The 27,194-nt window shown below is 39.7% G+C and overlaps 1 protein-coding gene across 1 annotated transcript in view; it reads right to left on the bottom strand.

Annotated features, from left to right (window-relative positions):
- ARHGEF26 (Rho guanine nucleotide exchange factor 26) overlaps positions 1-27,194 on the bottom strand; it is a 128,183-nt gene that overhangs the window by 70,270 nt on the left and 30,719 nt on the right. Inside the window, exon 6 of the mRNA XM_053599313.1 lies at positions 26,683-26,843. Coding sequence (XP_053455288.1) covers positions 26,683-26,843 — 161 coding nt within the window. The remainder of the gene's footprint in view (positions 1-26,682; positions 26,844-27,194) is intronic.

Here is a 27,194-nt window from a genome sequence, read left to right as displayed (position 1 = left end):
ACTTGGAATGTGTGATGTTAAAGGGTTTTAGTTCCTTTCTAAGTCACAGAGAACCACTGAGGTTTTTGTTACATTAGAGGGTAATGTAGCAGAGGGAGCAGGGGAGAGGATGAAATATGGGGAAGGACGGGATACAGGGACAGGAAAGGCGGAACAAAGTTGCAAAGACGGCAGGGGCCAGACAAATTCTACACATATTCTCCCTCCAGTAAAGAGAAGAGGCTGGCAGTTCCTCAAAAAGTTACACGTAGGGTCTCCATATGACTCCTCTATATGCACCCAAGGGTAATAAATACCTAATACGCAAACTGTACATAAATGTTCAGAGCAGCGTAATTCATACAGTACAAAGGAGAAATGACCCAATATCCATTATTTAATGAACTGATAAATAAAATGTGGTGTATCCAAATAACGGATTATTATTCAGTAATAAAAATAAAGTCCCATTACATGTTACAACATAGATGAAACCTGAAAGCATTGTGCTAGGAAAGAAGCCAGTCATAAGAGACCACATCAATATGGCTCCATTAATGTCAAATGTCAAATCCATAGAGACACAGTAGACGGGTGTAAGCAAGAGCTCAGGAAATTTGGGGGAGAGTGAGGAGGGCTAATGGGTACAGCATTTCCTTTTGAGGTGACAAAATTTGTAAAACTCATTCTGATGATGGTTGCACAACCTGTACTGAATCGTCCAATGTAAATGGTTTATTTTTATGGCCTATGAATTAGTTTCTCAATGAAGCTCTTTAAACAAAACAGGCAGCAGCCAGGAAAAGAGACAGAGGGCAAGAGCTGCTGCCATCAGCTCGTCTGGTTCATGTACAGAGCTCCTTCTTTTCCTGCTGCTCTGGCTAGCAGGTTCTGTGTGTGTTTCGTGGCTTTCAAGTGACTCTTAGGAAAAATCCTAGAACCTGAAGGATAAAGGACAGCCCTTCTGCTCGAGGCAGTGTCAGGAGGCCCAGGGCACAGTCGTCTGACTTCCCTGACACCCAAATTGGCAGACCCCAACGTGCCTTCAGGGAATTCCAGGCCCAGTGGAGCATTCTGAAATCATTCCACAGATCCAAAGGCTGAGAGATGTGGAATGTTAAGCATCTTTGTAGGGTCAGTGAGAGGGAATTTAGCCAAGATCCCCCTAGTCACATCAGGGAATTAGAGGCAGGATGTCACACCAAGCCAGTCCTGCTCCACTGCACAAACTTTGACCCATCACAACTATTATCCTTCCACTTAATCACCATGCAAGGCACCCTGGGAAGAGAGAATAAGAGTTCCATCTACAGAGAGCTAAGAACCCTTTGTTTGTATACCCGCTTATAAGGCATTCAGAGGAGTCCAACGCATGGCAGTTTAGTCCAGAAGGGTCAGAATGTTCAGAAAATCTCTTTCAGATTCCAAACTCTTCCTTAACATTTAACCATAACCAAGGTGCTGGAAGACTTTAACTTTCTTTAATGGTGAATTTAGAATCACAATATAGGGTGGTGCCTGTGGCTTAGTGGGTAGGGCGCCAGCCCCATACACCTAGGGTGGCAAGTTCGAAGCCAGCCCCGGCCAAACTGCAACATAAAACAGCTGGGCATTATGGTGGGAGCCTAGAGTCCCAGCTACTCGAGAGGCTGAGGCAAGAGAATCGCTTAAACCCAGGAGTTGGAGGTTGCTGTGAGCTGTGACGTCACTGCACTCTACCGAGGACAACATAGTAAGACTCTGTTTCAAAAAAAAAAAAATGAATCTCAATAATACGTCCTCTATTTCTTTAGCAAAATTTCTATAGTATGTACGCTCTTACATCTCTATTTCCTATAGCCAATCAGTAATTTATAAACCTAAATGGTCACATTTCACCAATATTTGTGTTCTGTTTTATACATGCATCTCCTTCCTTCTTTTATTCCTCTACCAAAACCCTGGCCCCCAAGTACGCATCTTCTGCAACAGGTTCATTGTGGTTCCTGTCGCTCCCACCTTTTTTCCTGCTGCAATTTGAGAACTTACCAAAACTCCCTTCTAAAACTTCTCTGGTGGCATCAGCCCGTTTCTCTGAAACATCCGTGGGACCCAGCTTTCCGAACTAAATTTCTATTTCACAACACCCAAACCAAGCATTCCTCATCTTGGTTTCATCTCAAGAGCCCTCTCAACCACTTCCCACCTTTCCATCGGCCAAACTGCCTGCATCCACCTACACTCTGAAGCCACAGCATCACCACCAAATCTATCATTGCTCGCTAGGGATGCTGACACTGGACCGCCAGTGTCATTCCCCAGGACACACAGTGGCTGGGTTTAGAGGAGTGACCACTTATACAGCTTCAGGGAATTGGTCACTCTAGAGCTTTCCTTTTTGTTATGATTTGAAATCTTAACTGTTGCAATGGAAACTACCAGAAAAAGTTACTTTGCACTTTGGCCAATATATGTATACACTTACATTTGGTCACTTCTTCACCAAAGAGCCACTCCCAATTGTACTTCCATCCTCACTTTTTGCCACAGAGGCACAGCTAGCTCCGAGTTACTTGCAGGAATGTAAGAAATATTAAAGAAACTGCCTATTTTTCGTTTACTCAAGGGGCAGTTGTGCTGTGATCCCTTCAAAAGACAATGATCTCCAGTTTAAAAGGAATGGAGAAAAGTGTATCTGTGGAACGGAAGGTAACCTCCCCTCCATAGCCAGGAACGGAAGGTAACCCCCACCCTGGACAGCTGGACTGCAGGGCACAGGCCCTGGCTGGGCACTTGAGTGTTCAGGTTGTCAGCAGCTACTCTGGTTTCTAATATAAAACATAGCAGCATGAAAATGTTGTTATTAGCCATGAGCTGTGCTAATAACAAAGCCAGCACAAATTTCAGCTACAGAATGAATACGTGTTACTATACCTGTAGCTTCACTATAGCATGTACAATGCTTCACAGTTTCCAAGTGGTTTTATACATGTTTCCATTAAACATTATTTCTATTTCTAAGTGCTTTCCTTAGAACTCATTATAGCTATGCAAAATAAACACCCTCTGGCTTCTTTCTAAAACAATACAGGGCATATAGTGTTAACACTTTCCTTCATGAGGGTAATAAAACACCTTTATTCGGCCATAGAGAATTGTTCCATGAGAAGTTGTCACTGAAACAAAAAATCATCACAGATCCTATATTAGTTTTTATTATTGATATATTAATAAACCAAGGGCCCTATTAAAAAGTACACATAATTTACTTTTACTAAATAATCTGTAGGAATTTTAAAAGAATGTAAGATTTTTGAAAAATATAACTTTGTAAACATTTACTTTCACTCATCTCTAAGTTTAGGTGTTTTAATTCCTTGTACTTTTTTTAAAAGGCTAGCTTGATGGTTAACAGAAAAGGAGGTAAGTATTTCATTTCTTTAGAACATTCATGAACATAAGTTCTAGGATGGTACAAAGGGTTATCACAGGCCTGTTCTCCAGTCCAATTGCAGAAACAGCCCAGGACACACAGCTTCCACAGGGTAAGCTGATGTGCAGGGCCAGTCAGGCTGAAACATTTTCATTTATGTAGGAACAGAGGTCGAAAATTCAACCATTCTATTTTATAGAACCTTTAAAACAAGATGAAAGGAATGTCATCACTTTTTTCTTAGACTTTTAAAACCTGAACTTTACCCTCTATTCTTATGATACAGAATGGTAAATTCAATTTCTTTCAAAAATAGAGGCATTATATACAGGTGACCCTTCCCTGGAAAATCTTGATTCCCATACTGAGGACACTTACACTATAGCTAGGATCTTAAAAAGCTCAACACAAAAATAGTTTCCTTCACATCTCTCTTTCCGATGCTTACAGTAAAAAAGTATATTTCTCTTATCCATATGTTTTTTCTTAACCTTTTTTAAGCAGGAAAAAAAACGAATGTGTGTGTGTGTGCATTTTTATGTATTTATTTATTTCCCTATTCTTCTAAAGAAAGCTGCTCTGTTTTTATTTCTGTATCAGGCACTGTGGTGGGTGCCTGTAGTTCCAACCACTCAGAGGCTGAGGGAGGAGGATTGCTTGAACCCAGGAGTTTGAGGTTGCTGTGAGCTAGGCTGATGCCATGATACTCTGGCCTGGGCAACATAGTTACACTCTGTCTCAAAAAGGAGAAAAAAGAAAAAAAGGAAATCTACCAGATCCTTTATTTGCTCTAATATAAAAAAAATTGACAATGGTATACTGTTTAGCAGATTGCCCATCTCATTTTAAACAGAGAGTGAAGGAAAGATAAGCATCCTTTACCATTGAAAGTTATACAATGTTATATCCTTAAAGCCTCGAGTTACATGATATTAATGTAATGCACTATGGTATTTTCCCCTTCTTCCCTCCATCCCCTGCTAAATTTGTAGAGCAGGTTTCTGAGGAACTTTAAGAGTGCCACTTTGTACACAGGCACAAGGCCTGTCTTTTTTTTTTAGTAGTTTTTGGCCGGGGCTGGGCTTGAACCCACCACCTCTGGTATATGGGGCCAGCGCCCTACTCCTTTGAGCCACAGGTGCCGCCCAGCCTTGTCTATTTTATCAGGCTCACTTGAACCAAAAGATCAAATCAATCCAGTGGCACCAGAGACCCTACACATATATCCCACTGTCTAAAAATTAAGGCTCCGCCCATACATCTACATTTCCCACTTTCCCTGAAACATCAGAAGGTGTGGCAACACTGAGCTAACATTCCACCACAGCCAGAATTACTAGGTCTGCACTCACAGCCTGGTTTACGGTGACTCCCACTACTCAGAACCATCTCACACCTGTCCCACATCCCTCAGCCACAGGACCTGGCTGCCAGGGCAGATATTTGAATGTGTCTCTTTGCAGAGAGGGCTCTGGAGTAAGATCTGGGTCGAGCAGAATTATCTGGGGACTTACTGCTTGGGTCCAATCTACTTAACCTCTGTCTCTCATCTGCTGAAAAAGATAATGCTATCTCATGCATAGATTGTGACAAGGATTAAACTAATTAAGTATAAAAAAAATTTTACTATAATACCTGGCACATGGGGCTGGACAAATGATGGTAGATATTGTTACTCACACTATCATCAAATGACAAGCCATCTAAGGTCTACTCTTAAGGATGCTAATTTCCCTCCAAGTAAAAAGGTTTCTTTTCTTTTTTTTTTTTCCTTTTTTGTTGCAGTTTTTGGCCGGGGCTGGGTTTGAACCCGCCACCTCCAGTATATGGGGCCAGCGCCCTACTCCTTTGAGCCACAGGCGCCGCCCCACAAAAAAGGTTTCTGAAGTTGCTTATTTTAACTTCCAGAATTTATGTTGTATGTAGAAGCAAAGTGAATGATTAGGGATTCATTAAACTCTTGCTTTCATCTGTCAGGAACCCACAAACCCCACTTCCACGTATGTGAATAAAACACACAAAAACAAAAGTGAACCTATCTCTGCTGTCTCTGGTTTTCCTCCACTAGGGAAGAAAGCAATATGCTATTCAGCAGAAACAGTGTTTATTCACGTATCAATCAGTGTGCTCCCTTCTCTCCCCCATTAATATAAAAAGGAGAGAATCCACACTTTCATTAACCTATAAAATGTTGTTTAAACTGAGGAAAAATGAATGAGTGTAATTAGTATCAAATTTTGACAAATTATGGTTGGAAAAATGTTTGTCTTTCATTATGAAGACTTCGGGGTTTGCAAATTGCAATAGTTGATACCTCTGTAAGAACTATAATTAATCTGTAAGAACCTGTGCAGATCAGTTCAATTACAGAAGGAGTAAAGGGAAGAAAAATTACACCCAGCCATCTCTTCATGATCTTAATGCAATCTTGGTGAATTAATATCAGCAGAAAATCCTGTCAACTTATATTCGTCGTCAGGAGCCAGGAGAAACCACATCCAAAGCTAAGTCCAATTATTTATACTATGCTGGCAAAAGTACAAGGCAATAACATAATGAACGGGGGTTGGGGGGGTGCACTAGGGTGATGCAGAGAAGAATCTAATAAATTCTCATGAAATGGCACAATTAAGATTATGAAAAGGTATTAATGGCACTTTGCTGAACACACCATATTCTGATGATAAAGTAAACTGTGCTGTAAAGCCTTAGCAGTTTCTCAAATGTTGATTTTGGCTACTGCATATGTGAAAATTGGTATAGGCGAGGGCTAGATTATGATCCTTATAGGTATTTTATTTCAAAGTCAATAGTGTTAAGGCACAGCCTATCCATTACACAGCAGCTACTTGAAGTTATAAAATGGGGACATTGTTTATGCAACTGAATGTTTTTATAAAGCTAATAGTTTTTGTAAATCAAATCACTACAAGTGACCAAAAGAAAAGAAAAAAAATCTTTGGGTGGTTCATTTCGTAATTAAAAAAAAAAACAAAACAAAACAAAAAAACAATTTGGGGGTAGAAATGCTCGCCGTAGATGTATCTTCTCTGTCTGTCTGGATCGTCCTAGGCCAGGCTGTCTCTAAACGTAACTGCGTGTCCTACATTCCAAACACAAATGAAACCTGGAAGACAGGCCCACTCTGTACTGCCACCGTGAAACTTAAACAGCGTCTGCTGCCTTTGGGAGTGAAGTTCTCCACTCAACCCCTTCTCTTCTCACTTCTTGAGAAGTGATGCCAATTACTCCGATACTCCTCTGTGAGGGCACAGGGGCCACAGCGGGACTCTGGGGTGACTCAGTGTGACTCAGTGTGACTTTGTAACACACTGCCAAGTGACCCACTGGAACTGCTTCTTGTACAGCACCTTTCCTGTCTACAACTCTCTATCTCATCAACATGGCGTGCAAAAAATAAATCCTCAGAAGGATGCCACAAGAGACTGAAGTCATTCTCAAGGCATGTTAATTTTTTTCCTTTACAAATACAGAAGAGAAAAAAAAAAAAAAAGAGCATGCTGTTCTCCTTGGTTTCCCTCTGCCCTCACTGGCTTCTTCCCAGTCTTCTTGGCCAGCCCCTCCCCCACCTTCCCGATATTTCAGTGTTGGGAAGCCCCAGGGTCTGGTGCTCACCAGACTTCTGTTCTGCTCCACCTCCATTCTTTCTCCAAGAATCTTATTCTGCACCACTGCTTGGAATTTCATCTATATGCTAATTACTCCCAAATATGTCTCCCCCTGCAAACTGCTCAAGTCCAGACCTGCTTATCTGTCCACTCAACAGTGCCTCTCAAGGCCTCTTAGCCAACTCAGAAGGTATAGGGCATTTGGGACAAATAATCACAGAGAAACAGTATGTCCTGGAAAAGGTGAAACTGTAAAAACAGTAGAACCATTAGAGGTTGCCAGGGATTCAGGGGGAGGGAAAGATGGATAGGATATTCAGAGCAGTGGAACTATTCCATACAATGCTATACTGGTGGGCACATGTCATTATCCATTTGTCCAAACCCACAGCACATACAACACCAAGGATGAATTCTAATTACAAGACTTTGAGTGAAATGATATGTTAATACAGCTTCATCCACTACAATAAATGTACCACACTGGTGTGGGATGTCGGTGACTATCTGGGGTGGGAGTGAAAGGGACACCCAGTGTGTGATGGGAACTCTTTGTACTTTCTGCTCAATTTTGCTATACCCTAACACTGTTCCAAAATATAAAGTACATTTCTCACAAGTCTCTCCTGGCTACTAAAGAGCTGACCAGTGGAAAAGACATAACCTCTCTACTCTAGCACCCAGAACCAGACTCTAGACCAACTCTCTTTCATAGAACATGAAAGAAAATGAGTAAAGTCACCCGACTATGTCACAACTGTGCACTCAACGTCTTCCCCTTCGATCTCTTTTCTCCAAGCAGCGCTCCAAACGAGAAGGAAGGAATTCTTCAACTTACTTCTTTAAGAAGAAAAAGAAATCAGTCAAGTTGTATTTACAGAAGTAGCCAGTGACTGAGCATTAACTGATAATTTTGAATCATTCTCATGGTTAGGGTCACCAAATAGTTTATCCGTTTGATAGTTAAAAAGGGCAATTAATAATTATACCCAAACAACTAAAAATTATGCTGGGCAAATGAAGATATGCAATTACCCTAGACATTTAAAGAGCACTAACTGTATACCAAGAACTAACCTAACTGCTTTCCATGTATGGACTCATTTGCCTTCACTAACAACCTGAGTAAGTAGGGACAGCTGTCATCTCCATTTTACGTGAGTGCTGAGGCACAAAGACATTAGGAAGCTTGTCCAGATGGTAGAGAAGGGACTGGAACCCAGGCAGACTGAAGACATTCTTAGTCACCTGCTACCTTCTCATAACACTATCCTTAGCATATTCTAAAAGTCTCAATCTTTACAAGCCATTAAAACATAATTATAGTATTTCATAGTTCTGAGTTATTTCACTACTGGAAAGGTACAGGTTTTTTTTTTTACAGCTAAACGAAATTGTTTCTGTTGTGCCTTAAGGTAGAATGAGAAGAAATAACGGTAACTAGAACCTGCAAGGATTGGCTACTTCTAGTTTTGCATTTGTTGTCAATTCACATTACTCTTGGAAGTTCTGTTTGAAGTTCTGTTCCCAGTTCAAAGTCGCTGGGAACACTGAATTAGTGAATGTGGAACCACTGTTCCGACTAGAAACCCAGAGGAGGTTCCTATGAGCCTTTGGTCACATTTTCATCGACTGATCGATATGTAACCTTGTTTTGCGTGTGTTTCTATTTAAAAACACCTTTTTAATATACATAGTGTTCCAGCGAACATATTCTTCTTAGTAAAGTATCTCCAAGAGTGGAAGAAAAAGTATCCAATGTACTCAGCCCTACTATGAAACTAATTTATGGCTTTCATATGAAAGCAAAAACCCAGTTATAACCTAAAAATATGGGGAAGGTGGAGACGGGGGGGAGGGAGGGCGGTGATTGGTGGGATTACACCTGTGGTGCATCTTACAAGGGTACATGTGAAACTTAGTAAATGTAGAATATAAATGTCTTAATGCAATAACTAAGAAAATGCCAAGAAGGCTATGTTAACCAATGTGATGAAAATGTGTCCAACTGTTTATAAAACCAGTGTATATGGTGCCCCATGACTGCATTGTACACGGCTATGATTTAATAATTAAAAAAAGAAAAAAATGAGAAGCCTATGTACAAAGATATGATTTAATAAAAAATAATAATAAATATATACATATTGTTGATTTACTAACAATGAACTCAGGCCAATGGTGTTGTAACTATGGTTGTACAAGGTGAATATATTGTGGGCTTGTTAACATTACACTCATGCCAACAGCACCACAGCACTGTAACTCGTCACGGTGCTATAAGCTGATCTAACACATGCATTTTCTCTGTAAGGCACTGCACAGCCTTCTTGCACTTACAAACACTAGACAGAACTTCAGCACTATGCCTTGCGGTCATTGTGAACAGCAAAATCACCAACAAAAAGCACAAAAATGCAAAAAATGTAGCGTTAAACCAACTACTGTTCATAGTATAAGAGCTGAAACTAAAAGGCAAAGAGTTGAGAAGATGTGCATCCTGCCATTCTGTGTGCACGTGTCTGTGAATGAACACAAAAGTACCACAAGCTTTGATTTCGTGTTACAGATAAATGTTAACGAGGAGATAAATGTGCCAATATGGAATCTGCACATAATGACGTCATCAGCTGTACCTGTCACTCACAAAGACATCAGGCTCCTGCAGCAGCAGGAGAGTCAGGACTCCAACAGTGACAGGCACATCTGGGCTCACATCCCTGTACGACTGCTGCTAAGGTGAATTACCTCCTCTGAGACTCCCTTTCCTCGTCTATAAATAAGGCTCTTCTTTGGCTTACAGTCACTTTTCATCTTGACTTTTATTTTCCATTGCTAATCCCTTTTCACTATAGCCTGTCTAGAGCCAGGCCATGTTTCTCCTACGCTCGAGTTAGGCTAAATACAGCAAGCTGTTCTGACCTAAGTGGAGCAAACGAAGCAGGTTCTGTAGCGAAAGGGAAACAAAGTGCGATGCAGTTTTTAAAAAACACACAGTCAGTACGCTGTGTGTTTTTTAAAAAAGTAAGACAACAAGAAACCATTTGTACTTGCCTGTATCTGCACAGGAAATGCTAGAAGGATAAACAAATCATCTAACTTATTAACAGAAGGCGAAGGTCAATGTAAGTGTTTTAAGCCGTGAAAAAACTTGGTGAAACATGTTTTCCCATAAAACAACTTCCCAGGGGGCGGCGCCTGTGGCTCAGTCGGTAAGGCGCCGGCCCCATATGCCGAGGGTGGCGGGTTCAAACCCAGCCCCGGCCAAACTGCAACAAAAAAAAATAAAAAATAGCCGGGCGTTGTGGCGGGTGCCTGTAGTCCCAGCTACTCGGGAGGCTGAGGCAAGAGAATCGCTTAAGCCCAGGAGTTGGAGGTTGCTGTGAGCTGTGTGAGGCCACGGCACTCTACCGAGGGCCATAAAGTGAGACTCTGTCTCTACAAAAAAAAAAAAAAAAAAACAACTTCCCAGAAGTCCGGGGTTCTAGTCTTACTTCTGATTCTAATTAGCTATGATATGTGGGGAACCATGTGTGAACTACAGAATAGGAATATATCTAAGCTCCCTCTCAATCTTAAAATTCCCTGGAAATCGTTTATTAATCACAAAACAAAAAGAGAAATGAGCTCAGGTACACCATGAGAAAAAAATTAACAGCATGTATACTAGATCCTAGTAAAGTTAATGATCTCACGGTCACGCAGTTGATAAATTTTACAATGTCTATGTCCTATTTCAATGAAATTACTTTCAGAGGTTTTTAAAAATATAGCTATAATCATGCGTTACAGAAATTTTAACAAAACTAAACTCTACCTAAGGACATGATATAAAAGGAGTTTCTAGAGAAACTGAGGCATAAATCTGCTGATTTTTCCTTAAGACTAGATAAACTGACAGTATCCAAATCCCTCAGATTTATAAATCATTCAGACGCAAGATAATCAAAGAATTACACATTTAAACTAGAAGTATTTTTAGTGTTTTGAACTGTGAAATAATCCAGGCTCTGCTTTTCTTTAAAAATCTTCCTAATGTATGAAGGATCAATATAATTACATTGCAGAAATGTTGCTCTATTTAGCTCTCTCCCATACATCCCTGGTGCCTATCTAAGGTCACCTACAAATATGAAATAATTAACAGCATGTGACTTGTCTGGTATTTCTGTATATATTTAGAGACCAGACTGAATTATATTTGAATTAAAACATCTTAAAGACCCTTAATCTTATGAGATTAATTTGATAAGGAGGAAAAGAATAAAGGATAGTTAAGGGGTAGGTAAAAAATCACTTCCCCGTTCCCCCATCCAGGTCAAAGGCTTACGTTGAAGGCACCTGTTCCACATGTGTCTACACCACTAGATCACAAGGACAGGAACTTTGTCATGCTTACCGCTACATTTCCAATGCCTAGTACAGTGCCTGGTATACACAGGTGCTCAATGAATTATGCTGAAGAAAAGAATAACCCTCAAATATTTTATCAAAGACTAAGATGTTATTGTCAATAAAAGATCCCATATTCAGAGCAGTGACTATTTCCCCCAAGAAAACAAATCCCATAATTCATGTGGAGCTCTTTATTTTGAAGTCTCTGCATAGAAGAAACTAGATGGAGAAAGCCCTGACTTGGGGGGAACATAGGAAAAGAAAAAATGATACCACCTTTAAGATTCTGGTTATCTGAAGGACTAAAAGAAAAGTAAAGTGGTACTGGAGCATAACAGTGTGCATGGCAGGCCATCATCATATTTTAAAATTGTATTTATATATGCAGAAAATATCTGGAAGCTATACCCCAAACCAGCTATATTGGGGGACTTACTTGTCATTGCAAACCCTTTGACAGAATTTGAATTTTTCAGCATGTACATCTGTTACTTTGGGTGGTGGCAGGTGGACACTCTGACGAGTTTCTCTGACTAAAGCAGAGGAGCCTCCTCCAGATGGATCAAGAGTTCCAGCCCCCAAGGAAGCATACACTGCTCCGAAGTAGGCACTGCAAACAGATCGGAAGCAGCTCGGGGCAATTCAAACTTTCACCCATGTTTGCCTACAACTGATTTCCAGACTTACTCAAAGAAATGTATTCACTAAAGTTAATCAAAATGTTATGCTGCGTTTTCCTCAGCAATTGGCGAAGGAGTTAAACTTACAAAGCTTAGAGACCTCTTTGCTCCTCTCACCTTTCAGAGCGTGGCTATTCCGTCTCGGAAAATCATTTTCAAAAGAAAAATATTCTGGCAACACGTATGGCTGTATTTTCTCATGCCTTCCTGCAAAGGATTTCACCCCGTCTAGACCCTAACGTAAAGGCAGGCTTCTGAGCCTAACACCATGTTTGCAAAGCCCACTCTTTGTGAGATTGACTTCCACACATCATGGGGATGAAAAAGCACAGAATAAGTAATTCTCCGGTGCGAGTTGGTGATAATGGACTCACAGTAAGTGTGGACCTTAGGGCCTTGGTTTTTGGTTCTTCAGTTATTCCAATCAATGTGAGTTCCATGCTGATGGAAAGCTGACTTAGTAGCTGACAGAGAGAGGGAGGAAGTGATCTGCCTAAGGATAAGATTAAGATTCCTTGCGCCAGTCTCCGAAAGAGAAATATGGTCAATAAAAACTCGTCTTAAAGCCAGTGCAGTGGCTCAGCCTGTAATCCTAGCACTCTGGGAGGCCAAGGTAGGAGGCACTTTTAAAGTCAGGAATTTAAGACCAGCCTGAGCAAGAGCGAGATCCGTCTCTACTTAAAATAGAAAAATTAGCTGAGCGTTGGGGTGGGCTCTCCTGTAGTCTCAGCTACTCAGGAGACTGAGGCAGGAGGATCACTTGAACCCAGAAGTCTGAGGGCTGCGGTGAGCTAGGCTGTGGCCATGGCACTCTAGCCAAGGGCAACAGAGTGAGACTCTGTGTCAAAAACAAACGAACAAGCAAGTCTTCAAAGTTGGGATTAGTTTACAATGAGAAGATCCAAAATAAAACAGACAAAGGCAAGCAAAAATTTCTCCAGTTTGAACACTTGTGTTTCTGAATACAGAGGTCTTCAAAGAGTCCAGAAGAATATGCTTTCGTCAACAGTGTGCAGGAGAAAAGTGTTTTGAGTCTAAATAATACTCCCCTACCTCTAAACTGGAAAGAACACTTCATGAGTAACAGTAAATCATCTCTGTGTACCTCTCAGAAATGATATCCTGATTTCTAAATTTATTAGAAAAGTTGAAGATAAGGTAGCTAAGTCTGTGATACTGACTTTTTAAAGCCAGTCCTCCTCAAGACCTGTAACTTAATCCTACTTAGCAAGATCCCCATGAACGGCTTCAAGGGTTCCTCACTCCTGCTCTCATCTCAATTGAATGCTCTCAAGTGGGAATGGTTAGCAGGGATGTGCTGGAAAATACCTTATTCATAGCAGATTTTTTCCAAATATATCTAAATATTTGCATAAATACATATTAAATAAGTATAAGTAAGGAGCATCTATCAAATATATACGAGATGCAAGAAAACAAAGCAAAGAGCTACGTCACAGGACAACTTCAGCTCATACACACAAGCATTCCTATTGTGCCCTGCTCTGGCCGTTCATATCACTCTTCTCTGCTAGAAAAGAAATTCCAATGAACTCCTGATACAGAGACAGTTTTTCTTGTTACAAAGAGACCTTTGTTTGAATCCCCCACAAGTGACAAGGTCAATCTTAGCCAATCTTGACATTTCTATGGAAACTTTCCACCAAATTTTTCTTCCAAGACCGAATCATTTCCCCCAAATTTTTTGAAATCCAAAGAAAACACTGTATAGATAAAATATCTGTTAAGTTCTTTAACAAATACCATTCACCATATACACAGGTTCCTCAAGATCTTTTTCTATAAATATACTTCTAAAATTTAAAAACACAAAGCTTATAAGATTTAATCCACAACCTTAAAAAAATTAGAGCATAGTGATAATGTATTGAATTAGTATTTAAAATGATATTTATCTGTCGTCTCAGTATGCAGAAAGTGATTTCAGAATTTTCTAAGAAAATCACATTTTCACACATTTTTACACAAAGTTGACATTCTAAAAAATTAAAATATTTTGCTGTGAGGTCACTCAGTATTTACAATAAGAGATAAAGAATTCTTTTATTTAAATCCTAAGAAAGACATGCAAACTAATTTTGTATAAAAGTTTATTTTGCAAACATTATATTTTTCGGACCAAAAAGCAGGAATTATAACCTCAATTAAGTCAGCACCTTCCAAACATACACTTTCTTTTCTTTCTCAAATCACTGTAAAAGTAATTTAAGGGGGTTAATATAAATTATTTGGGTGTCTTTTTATTTTATTTTATTGAGACAGAGTCTCACTATGTCACCCTCGGTAAAGTGCTGTGGCGTCACAGCTCACAGCAACCTCAGACTGTGGGCTCAAGTGATTCTCTTGCCTCAGCCTCCCAAGGAGCTGGGACTACAAGTGCCCACTACAACACCGGGCTATTTTTTTGTTGCAGTTGTCATAGTTGTTTAGCAGGCCGGGGTCAGGTTTGAAACCATCAGCCCTGGTGTACGTGGCTGACACTCTAACCACTGAACTACCACTGGTGCTGAGCCCTGGGTGTCTTTTTAATCTGAGGATAATATATATTAGACATATATGTAAAAGTTAATAAACACAAAACCAGAGATTTTGAATTATAGAACACTTTTATAATCAATTACCTTATTTCTAGAACATACTGCAAAACTGCAACCATGGAGATACGTTTAGCGAGTACTTATGATGAAGATACTGCACAATATTCCTCACTTAGGGTGCAAGGTCCGTGAGGAAAGGACTAGACGATGTCACCATGAAGCACCAGAGAGCTGTGTCACCGAAGACAAGATACTCTTTGCTTTTAAGGTCTCCACATTCTAAGAGGTTAAAGACATTCAAATACGGCATGAGTCTAATCACCACCTATGACCAGCTCCATGGGTGATATACACCGAAAGGAAGGTATCCCAATAATTTTCCAGATGTGCAATCCCTAGCAGAGGTCTGAATTAAAATTCAGTACTTCAGACAGAACCCTTAACTACATTTAAAATATAAGTGTGCTTTTGAACAAGTCTACACAAATGCATTCTGAAGAATCAAAATCTCACTAGTTTCGGGCGGTGCCTGTGGCTCAAGGAGTAGGGCGCCGGTCCCATATGCCGGAGGTGGCGGGTTCAAACCCAGCCCCAGCCAAAAAGCAAAAAAAAAAAAAAAAAAAAAAAAAACTTAGAGAAAAAAACTCACTAGTTTCAACTGTATTTAAGTGAATAACTATAAGGAAATACATCTAATTAATTTGTACCTCAACTGCGAAGGGGTAACAGTGGTGACGTCCTCACTGTATGCTGTCCATAGGTTAATTTTAACTGTGACTGTCAGTGAGACGTTACATAGTCAAACCAACTTTACCATGGGCTAATTCATATAGATGAAGAGTTAAGTTCCTACAGGATGATTCTGGTCACAAAAGCACCACTAAACTTCCAAAACACATCCACATAAAACACTGAAATAAGTGTGAGCGATACATTCATGGAACATGAAGAAAAAGAGGTAAGATAATTATTTACCCAATGTCTGGTGAAGCCGTGAGTGACGGTGGTTGTAGGGGTAGAGGGTCCAATCTGTACGTAGATACTTCCAAAGTCAAACTGAGAGGAGCCTCTCCTACCACCACACAGTTCAAAAACAATCACAAACACGGCTGGCCCCCTGAGTGCTTTCGAACCACGTTATTTCTTGTTGTACATCTATCTGTATTATTGCCATACACTAGACTAACATATATTTTGTAATCATTTGTATTCCTCCGTTCATTCATTTATTTTCCAAACAGCTTATTACCATTGAGTGTTACAGGTGCCCAGAGCCTAAGCTTAGGGCCCAGGGCAAGGGCCAACCCTGGACAGACCACTGCCAGGCACAGTCACACCCCCACACTCCCTCAGTCTAACATGCACATATTTGGGGTGTGGGAGGAAACTCACACAGACATAAGGAGAACAGGCAAACTCCACACAGACAATGGTCCTGGCTGGGAATAGACTTTTCTTTCTCATCAATGTTATAATGAAATGACCCTGAACAAAACAACATTACTGGAGGACTCGGCTGTACCTTGCAGCATGACATAAAGGGTTATATCCTATGAAATAAGAAAAGTGCTGGAAAAACACAAAACCGAGGCCCAGATGCTAATAATTAATGTGTAGCAATTAGAAGCAACCTCCCACAATAAATAAGCAATTAGAAAGCTTAGAAGAATTTGCTTTTGAAACTTAATACATCAACCATCCTCCTTGTGCTTAAATCAAGTGCTAGATTTAACTTGGCTAGATCACAAAGTTTACATTAAAATCTTTTCCATCGGCCTGAAAAACTGTGTGGTCCTGCTTGTTTTACTCATAACTGGCAGAGTCAAAAATCCATGTAATGGTTCAAACTCCACAGCTGTAAATGCAATGCAGATGAAATACTGCAACTAAAGCCCAGCCATTGTTTCTTTTTCCACCAAGTTCTACCCCACACTAAAATTGATAACAGCTAATGACTGAGCTTGGTAACACTTTAATCTGTCCCAACCAGGATCATTATCCAAGTAGAAATCTCCACCTGGCAACTCAGAATACACAGAATCCACAGACACTTGGAACTTGCAAAGGCAAAAAGGAACGTCCCAGGCCCACATGCCTTCATAAAGCAGCCAGGACAACTGCCTGCCTGGCAGCTGGAATACGCCGGCCCTGCTCTGCAGCACCGGTCCAAGGACTCTGCCACTTCCAAGGAAAAGACCGTCTCGTTGGAAACATACAGCTCAGATGTTAGTCTTAGTCTAAGTCACAACGAACAAACTTTAGGATTATGGAAGAGTCTGTTTACTTTGACTTCATTCAATATTAAAATTAAAATGATTGCTAAAGTGTTGTAACGCTGTGTCACAAGCACCTTTAAAAACAAACCATTGAACTAGACTGTATAAAACAAGATCTACTCTTTCACCTGGTCCTAGAGGAACGCTGGGAGAAGCCAGTAGATGGAGGATATGTGTCAACAAACACAAACCTCAGAGACATAGACGAGCAAAATGACAGTAAGAATAGCAGAAAATAATCGCTATTGGAGAGCGTACCGTGGTCAAGCTAAGCATTTTATATGTATTGTATCATTTAATTGTCAAAACAATCCTATGGCGTTAGGTACGTATATACTGCCATCCTTATTAAACAGAGAGAGAAACAGATGTAGAGCCACTAAGTATTTGCCTAACAGGTTACCAAAATGGTGGTTGGTTTTTTTTTTGTTTTTTTTTTGCAGTTTTGGCCAGGGCCACCACCCCCAGTATATGGGGCTGGCGCCCTACTCCTTGAGCCACAGGCGCTGCCCAATGATTGTATTTTTTAAAGTTTTACATGTTCTTGCTGCAATCCTTAACTTACCACTTTCTGCAAAACGTAACAATGAAGATTGGGCACATCCAAGCCCTGACTTAAGCATTACAAAAGGTATCCACATAACAAAAGCATTTGTGCTCCCTTAATATTTTGAAATAAAAAACTTAGTAGTAATGATAATAATGATGTATTTGAGCATAAAACCCAATGAAAAATGTTACTTAACCTGCACTATGCCCATCACCATTTGACAAAAAAGGACGGCAGATACCCGTGCACCTGGCTACCAGAGTTCCCAAGGGAGAATGGGGACAGAAAGCTTCAGGTTCCAGCCCTCACGCTATCCTTGTTTCCTGTCTGGTAGTCCACCCCTCTTCAGGTGGGCCTGAGGTTCCCAGTCCAGTGTTCACGAATCTGCCCTGCTGCTGGGGCAAGGAAAGGACCCAGGGTCCCGCTACTCCTTGAACAGACTGTCATAAAACTCCTGGCTGTACTCACACCTTGGCCAGCTCTGTCATCAATTCCCACACCTGTCAGAAGTCTTGGCTTTGCGTCTGTTTGTTTCCTGGCTCACTTCCCTATCAGGTTAGATTTAAACTTTCTTGTGTTGCCTGACAGGGTTACTGGGAGTCATCATCTCGGGCTTTGCAGGTTCCAAAATGCTGTTGCTCGCGTCTCTTCTTTTTTGCTTTTTTAATCCTTGTTTGTGTATTCACTTCCTCATTTTTACAGAGATTTTAGAAGAGACTGAATTAAGTGCATGTCTCTAATCAGTCATCCTTTTTGTTAATGGGTGTGCTTTTTAAAAAATTGTATCTCTGGAGGCGGCACCTGTGGCTCAGTGGGTAGGGCGCCGGCCCCATATACCAAGGGTGGTGGGTTCATAACACAGCCCCGGTCAAACTGGGAAAGAAAAATAGCCAGGCGTTGTCGAGGGCACCTGTAGTCCCAGCTACTCGGGAGACTGAGGGAAGAGAATCACCTAAGCCCAGGAGTTGGAGGTTGCTGTGAGCTGTGACACCACAGCACTCTACTGAGGGTGATAAAGTGAGACCGTTGCTTAAAAAAAAAAAAAAAGTATCTCTCATTTACATAGAGAAATTAATTTGTATTGTTCTACTTACAGTTTTTTTCCAATTTTCATAGCCCTGGGCCACATTCATTTCACATCATAATCAATATTGGCTCGATCTGATCACCATTATAAATCTGCCATGACAGGCTTTGACCCCTCCCTCCTCACTTTCAAAGATCAACAATAAGTTAGGGTGTACTTTCAAATAACTAGAAGAGTAGAATGGGAACATTCCTAACATGAAGAGATGATACATGTGTGAGGTGATGGAAACCCCAATTATCCTCATGTAGTTATGACACATTGCATGCTTGTATCAAAATACCGCATGTACCCCATAAACACATATAACTATTGTGTACCCATAATAATTCAAAAAAATTTAAATATGAAAAAGAGAAGGGGAAAAAAGCAAAGACTATGGCTTCATTTTAACAGAAGCATTTTGCAGTCAAAGATTCACCATCTTTTGAATAAATCCACCAAAACTGACCTAATGTCAAATTTTCAACACTTCAACTGGCAATGCCTCCTGTTCAACTTTACCAGAAATACAGATACCACCAAAACTGACCTAATGTCAAATTTTCAACACTTCAACTGGCAATGCCTCCTGTTCAACTTTACCAGAAATACAGATACCACCAAAACTGACCTAATGTCAAATTTTCAACACTTCAACTGGCAATGCCTCCTGTTCAACTTTACCAGAAATATAGATACCACCAAAACTGACCTAATGTCAAATTTTCAACACTTCAACTGGCAATGCCTCCTGTTCAACTTTACCAGAAATACAGATACCACCAAAACTGACCTAATGTCAAATTTTCAACACTTCAACTGGCAATGCCTCCTGTTCAACTTTACCAGAAATAGATGCCACGCTGCTTTTCTGCAGTCTGAAGCAAAAGGACTGCCCGTCTCACTGAGACATCTGTCAGCCTTATTTCTCTACTTTAAATGATACCCAGCTAAGCACTTCTTTTACTATCACTTTATTTATTTATTTATTTATTTATTTATTTTTATTTGGTTGTTGGTAAGAGCCAAACAAGAGGGGCCAGAATGCCCCTGTCACTGGGAGAAGGTGAGGGGAATTCCAAATGAACATCTTTGTTCTTCTTTCCCAGGACAGAGAAAAAGTCAAAAAGTGCCATAAGAGTAGCTTCCAGATGTCACTGTCAACTGTCGGTTGAAAAAGTTAGTTTTACCTATGATGAAATAAAGATTCCTTTACCTTTCCAAAAAAAAAAAGAAAAAGTTAGTTTTAGAAGGAATGAAGTTTCTCTGTCATGGTAAGGAAAATAACAGAATAGCTTTATTTACCAATGATTTTGTGATAAACTTACCCTGAGTCTATATGGAGCGAGGAAAGAATATTTGCTAACAAAAAAACCCCAACAGAAATGGCGATTACTTCAGGGCAAAAATGAAACAGGTTCTACAACTTAAAGACTTCCACATTCTCTGGCTTAGTTAAATTTAACATGTTTCTCTTTTTAAAATTTGGCTTTAAGAATTAGTCAAAAAGGATGACAGGCTAATACTAATACTATAAAAATACTTTTGAAAGCTTCTATTCTTTGGTTGAAGCATTGAAGCTTAGAATTTTAATTACCAAATGGAAACCATATTTTACAACGCAGATAGACTGTGCTATTACTTGGATAAAATGTAATTTTCGATAGTATGAACTCAGTCCGTACAATAATGTTCAAGTATATGCACTTAAAATTGTTTTTAATGTCCATGATATTTCAATTTTAATATATCTGATTAAAATTAAGAAAAAATCTTCTGGAGCCTCGAGTGCTGGGTAAGTACTATATGTTTACTATTAGTGTAATTTACCCTTTACACAAACCAGAAACTGGAGAATTTGGCATTAACGGCTCATTATATGTTGGGAACAAAGTCAATTTCTCAGGACACAAAGGCACATGGGTGGATATTTTTACTTTGCAGAAACTGAAGACAAGTATGGTTTTAGCTTTAAATGGCTTTCCAAAGAAACACCAATGTTTCTTTGCAATGGGAAGAAAGAGAAATAGGTACCTTGCAAAGTTCTTCGGCAGGATAGATTTTATAGGATACAAATAATAGCATATTCTGTGACTGAAAAAATGTAAATGAAAGGTTGTTAGCATAACCCAGAACTTTAGAATGAAAACTCAGAATTGAGGGTAACAACACATTATTTTATAAAGCGTCATAGCAAAGAATCACTGAATTTTCATTTGATGCAAGACTTTCAACAACACAAAAGCTCTTTCTCAGACTTTAGGGTTTCTAAACAAAACAGTAGGGTTAATATTCAGTTTGGTATAAAAGACAATTTCTTTTCCTGATATCGTCAGTCTTTTACCATGGATCTTAAACTTAAAAACTGGTATTAAACCATATTTCCTTGCAAACTAATGTAAATTAGTCACAGTTACACGTCTTTTTCTATTAACATGGCAATTATCTCTCAATCATTCTAAGTGAACACAGATTTGTGAAGGAAGAACCAAAATAAAAAATTTTAAATATGCAAACATGCTAAGCATATACTCTGTGTGATATGTGGTTATGAATTAAGCCAATTCATTTCCAAATGAAAGAGGCTAACTCATACTCCCCTTTCCACAGGATGATTAGGCTTTGGGGACAGGGAGATCATGAATCCGGGGACAGTCTGTAAATGAGTCAGAGAACATAGTTAAGGAGGAAGGAAATAGGTTCAGAGTTGGGAGTCAGAGGCTTCGTCCTGGCACGGACCCAAAGCCACGTAGTTATTACATAAACTTAAAGGACTCAGCACAAGTCATCCTGGGGAAAGGAAAAGCATGGCAACCTGCTTAGGAGGGGCCGATACAATGTATTGGCCCCTTTCATTGAAAGCCCACCTTTCAAGGAGGGCTGGCAAGCACAGTTGCCAGGCCCATGACACAAGACAGAAGGTAACAGAAAGGTAGAAACAAGAGAGAAAACTTCACAGCCGCAGGACTTGAGAGAGGTGCATGCACACTATGGAGTTCTCATCCAGGTACTTCATTTCTCTTCCAACCCACACCCCCCTCAGGTGTTTCTGTGCCAAAATTCCGACATTAGTCTCCTTTGCATCTTCAGGAGGACACCATTGGCACCCGGGTGAGATAGTTCATGCTTGTGTGGGACTGTTCTGACAATTACAGGATGCCTGGGCCCCTGGCTCTCACTTACTAACGCCAGTACAGCCTCCGAGTCACTGGGGCAACCAAAAGGCATTTCCAAATACCCCTGGGGGTAATTCCCATCACCACTTACAAACCACTGCTGTAAGATCTGGTAACCTCACTTAAACCCAAATTGACGAGCATCACCCCTCTGAGTCAAATCTACATTCTACTGAAGATTTTTCTGGAGTTCTAATCTGTTCTTTTCTTTCCAACTATACACCTTGCACTCTTGTTCCATAGACACTCAAATTTAACATGCCCCAAATGAGTTCCTTATTCCTCACTAAGCCCTAGCTGGCTTCTCTAATATCTTGGCTAATCCAACCTCCAATCACAGCCAGGCAGAAACCCAGGGAGCAAACTAAATTTCTCCCACTTTCCAGCAAGTCCTTGAGAGTCTATGTTCTCCATCTCTGTCAAGGCCGTCTTCTTTGAGTCCCCAGTCAGTCCCCACAGTAGCGGGCTGTGTTTCTTCAGAATTTAATTGCATCAAATTTGTCACCACTTCCACCTTCTTACTAATGGGAACACCACACTGTTCTCTCCAAAACCACCACATCAGTCCCCTGCTTCATCACTGAATGTGTCCCCACGGCCTTCAGAAAATAGCGACAACTCCTCTGCAGGGCACACAAAGGCCTTCGCTCTCTGCTCTCAGCCTCGCCTTTGGTCCTCAGCAAGGGCTTGAAGCCCATAACCTCCAGCTTGACCCAGACCTTCCTGTTGCTGGGGAAGTGCTCCCTGCTAAAAGCCTCTGCACACACTCTGGGGAGTGCCACCAGCCACCACAGCCCTTTGAGGGCCACAGTCACCGGGCAGGTGCACCAGCTGAAATGGTCTGGAACGTAGGTGCCCCATGAGTGGCGGCTGAAATGAACAACTCTTTATAAAGAATAGAATAATTTCATAGGGACACTACTGATACACACACACATATGCACAATCATAGTAATTGTCCCTGCCTGTCTGTACCTAAAATGTATGTTTCAAATTAAATCAAGTTATTATGATATAGACAGAGGATTATCACATAAAAGCTGAGCATTCTTAGTCGAAATAAATTATAACAGATCAAATGATCATGAAGGCAGAAATCCACATTCAAGCATTGCATTTCTTGCAAAACAAAGCAAAAATATTACAGACAAGTATATTTATTTCATTTTCTTTTAATGGAAACTGAGAAGCTTCTGAGTTTCCTTTTTCAAATAAAACATAGACAAAAACGTTCAAAATGGTGCCTTCCTATAAGCTGCTATAGAAACAAAACTTCTTACTAAAATCATAGGTGATTTAAATTTTTTAAATGGTTTGAAATTAAAATAACAACATTTAAATCTGTAATTTAAATCAAATGACTTATTTCAAGGTTAGCCCATTATGGATCTTGCAGCTAGAAGCAGACAGCCTGTTTTTCCTTTCCTTGGGTTTCTTTCTTTGCATAAATCCTTGTGCTTTTGATAAATTACCTTCCAAATAATTAAAATCTAACATAATACAAAACTCCACTCCTTAGAACTGTTTTACAATCTGAATATATTATGAAAACTTTTCCACATTATTAAATATTCCTTTAAGGCATTTTATGGGTTATATATTTATTGGATATAGCTCATTAAATTAAACCTACATTACAGTATATTTCCAGATCCTTTTAGAACTTTCCACTTTCAGTTTTTCTGACCTCTCAGGAGTGATAAATTTGACATGCTCACCATCATGAACTACATGAATACTTTTGTTATTTATCCTAAGACTTGGACTCAGGGTCATTAAGCAGCTATTTTGCTATATATACCATACTCTGTAGAAAAGGCTGTAGCAAAATGCTTGATATAAGAAAGTATTCCATAAAAGATAACTAAAATAATGATACAGACATAAATGTATACTTCCTCCAAGCTCCAGGGAGCAACTTCCATTCTAATATTTTAGCACTTGATGAATTAAGTTATGATCATTATTTCTGCTTTTATGATTTTATCAATTTTTTCAGGTAAGATGCCTGTAATAGTCTCTACTGTTCTGAGCAGAAGAAATACTAATATTTTTTCTCTCTCCTTCTTATTAAGCAGATAATTCCCTGTGATTAATTAAAAAGGCACACATTGCATTGCTGATCTAGTCAAAGCAAATATTCTTGGGTTTCAGCAAGTATAAGACAACTCCTTCCTTCCTCCACTTTTGTTGATGTAATATCAGTGCTCACTTTAAATTTTAATTCATTTCAACATTATAGAGGAACATGATTAGTTTAACATTTGCTGACACATACTATGTTCCAGATGGCTCTTATTCACACAGAAAAGCTTATAAGAGAAACACTCACAAGACTATGCTCAGATAATCCACTCTGCCCATCAGACTAACAAAAATCTAAAGGCTTGTTGACATACTCTGCTGGAAAGGCTCTGGGGAAGCAGGTCCTCATCTGCTCTTGGTGGTATTGCAAAATGGTATGATTGCTATGAAGGAGGATTTGGCGATGTCTGACAAAACTGCATACATACTTACCCATTGATCTAGTATCTATTCCAAAGACCCAGTGGCTAAAATGCAGCAGGGATAAGCATACCAGGACTCCTTATAACAGTGAGACTCAAAATGGACCTATCACCCACAGACAAGGGGCTGACGGGTAAACTATGACAAAGCTGGAAAAAAGGAGTGAGGAATAGCTCTATAAACCACCATGGAGGCCAGGCATGGGTGTCTCATGCCTGTAACCCCAGCACTCTGAGAGGTCGAGGCAGGTGGATTGCCTGAGGCTGAGGCAGGTAGACTGCCTCAACTCAGGAGTTCGAGACCAGTCTGAGCAACAATGAGCCCTCCTCTCTAAAAAAATAGCTGAGCATTATGGCGGGCGCCTGTAATTCCAGCTACTGGGAAGTCTGAAGCAAGGGGATCTCTTGAACCCAAGAGTTTGAGGTTGTCCCAGTGAGCTATGATGCCATGGCATGCTATCAAGGGTGACTGAGTGAAACTTTGTCTCAAAAAAAAAAAAAATACAAAAAACCCACTATGGAGCAATCTCTATTATATATTATTTCATGAACAAAGAAAATGTGTGAAAAATGGTTTCACGTGTCTAAGTGAGGACAATACAAATCTACACATGAATATGTTTGTATTAAAAAAAACAAAGATCAACAATTTTTTTAGCTTATACAAGAAGGTAACAGGGTAGAGGGACAGACATAAAAACTCGGCTTCCTTTTTAAAATTTTTTATGATTTATCGAGATAATAGATTTTGAAAAGTCTAAAGTACCTATATGTTTCTTTATATACATTCTATTGTGACCTGGTTGTTCGTACCCTTAATCTGAAATTAAAAATAAATAAATATACCTTGTTTTATACAGATGAGCCTGGATTTTTTCTTCTGTTTACCTATTGAAACAGCCTTAAACCCACTAAGTCCTGAGCAACCCCAGTTCCCACGCTGAGGTCTTAAACCACTTCATATCAAAAGATACCAGTGGTCTTTAGGGAAATGGCTGATTCCAACCCTGTAACAAGAGCTGTAAAATATGATCCTTTAAACATCTTAAAGCGTCATAGAGCAAGAAAATGATCAAAAATTATTAAGATCAAAGATGGGACAATTTGAGCACCAGTAGGTAAAATAACATGAAATTTGCCACTGGGTACATTAACAGACAAGTGTGCATTTCCCTCCATAAAAATAGTCCAGCTAATAAGTTAATAAAGAATGATGAATTTGAGTAACACCATTTTGCAATCCTTAAAGAATTAATGGATCAGGTATTGATCACCACTCCCATGTGATGTGCCTCCCAAGAAATACCACAGATCAAATGACCTGAGACCTCTCCAACAAATAATTGCAAGGGGAAAAAAAACATAAAAATGAATGAAGAAGTTTTTTATGTTTTAGCATAAAAACAAAGTCTTTTGAGGACAAGAGAGAGAGAGATTTACAGAACAAGAGCAAGATATAAGTTACAGAGCAAGATATGTTGACCACAGACAGCAAACAGGTCCCCTCTGTCATGACAAGGAAAAGGCTGGGAGGGAACTTTTAATGCGTGATCATGTAATGATCTTCAGGATAGAGGCCACAAAGGTAAGAGGAAGGGCAGTGTTTAAAGTATGCTACCATTAAATAACAAGAAAAAAATCCAAATATATTTTCTAATATAATCATGAACTATTTCTAAAGAGATCTAAAAGAAAGTAAATGTTGACTCCCGTTTTTCAGGGTCCAGGGAACAGTATATAACTAACATTTTCACTATGGACCCTTGTATAGCCTTGGAATTTTAAAACATGAATCTATTATATATATAAAAATTAAATAGGATAAAATCATAAAATAAGCAATAGTAAGTATGACCGGTCATCTAAAATGTCTGAATCCTGAAGTATTTATGAGTAAAACATTGTACGAGTATCTATGTACTTGGAAATATTTAAGCCACAAGAATTAAGCAAATAAGGAAAAATGTTAACCATTATGAAATGTAAGTCTCAAGTGTGAAAATTTATCATATGATTTTATCTACCTTTCATGACAAAAAGTAAAGCAAAAAATTCTTAAATATAATGAAAATAAAATAGTCAGTTCTAGCCAGATACTGCCTATGAAAGACCTAAGCCTGAGGCCTACTCTTTCTTATCCAAACTGCACAAATATCACAGAGCAGCACCAAGCCAAGATTCTCCCCTTCCCGAAGCAGAAGGGAAGAGTGAGCAGAGTGGGGGAGGGCAAGGAGCAGAGACCTCGGGCCACTGTCACTGGTGACGATTCATTACACACCGAGCTTCCGTCTAGACACCAAACTCGAAAGATAGCTTAAAATGTATATCAAGGAATGAAGACAAAAGCCAACTGAATGAACAAGAGGCTTCCCTAAACGCCCTTCTTCAGAGATAACAAGGGATTTATTAGTATGCCACCTCCTGGCGTGGCGGGGGCTGCAGTGCACTTACTTTTTGCTCGCCTCACAGACGTCCGTAATATTGGAGAAGAGGTGGTGCCTCTCAGTTTTAGTCATGGTATCACTCAGTTCTTTACAATTTTTAAACATTCGTATCAAGATCTCCAAGCTGAGTAAATATGAATGTTCAGAGGATATGACTTCAAAGATAGCCTGGTAAAAAGGAAAAAGAAGTTCATAACTAATTTTAAAGACAGCTCTCATAATTCTACTGTAAGAATGACAGAATATCTTGCAAAGTACAAAGTAAAGGCTGAGAAAAGTGGATCACAGAACTACTGTCCTTATATAAGTCACATATGCCCAAACCTTGAAAAATAGTCACTGCCTGTGGTGCATGTCTGAGAAAACCAAAGCATCAGGATGGCCTGACATTGCACACTGAGGTCGTGCCTTTGCTAGGGGGTAGAATCTATGGAAGGAAATAGTGCATGTCATAAAATCTCAGTGTGACACTAATTAACTTTGGGGTCATCTCCTCCAGCCATGCTTTCAAAGCATGCT

This window comes from Nycticebus coucang, chromosome 8, assembly GCF_027406575.1.
Source record: "Nycticebus coucang isolate mNycCou1 chromosome 8, mNycCou1.pri, whole genome shotgun sequence".
Classification (NCBI taxonomy): domain Eukaryota; kingdom Metazoa; phylum Chordata; class Mammalia; order Primates; family Lorisidae; genus Nycticebus; species Nycticebus coucang.
Note: the sequence above shows the minus strand (reverse complement) of the source record. Positions and strands in the feature narration are given on the sequence as shown.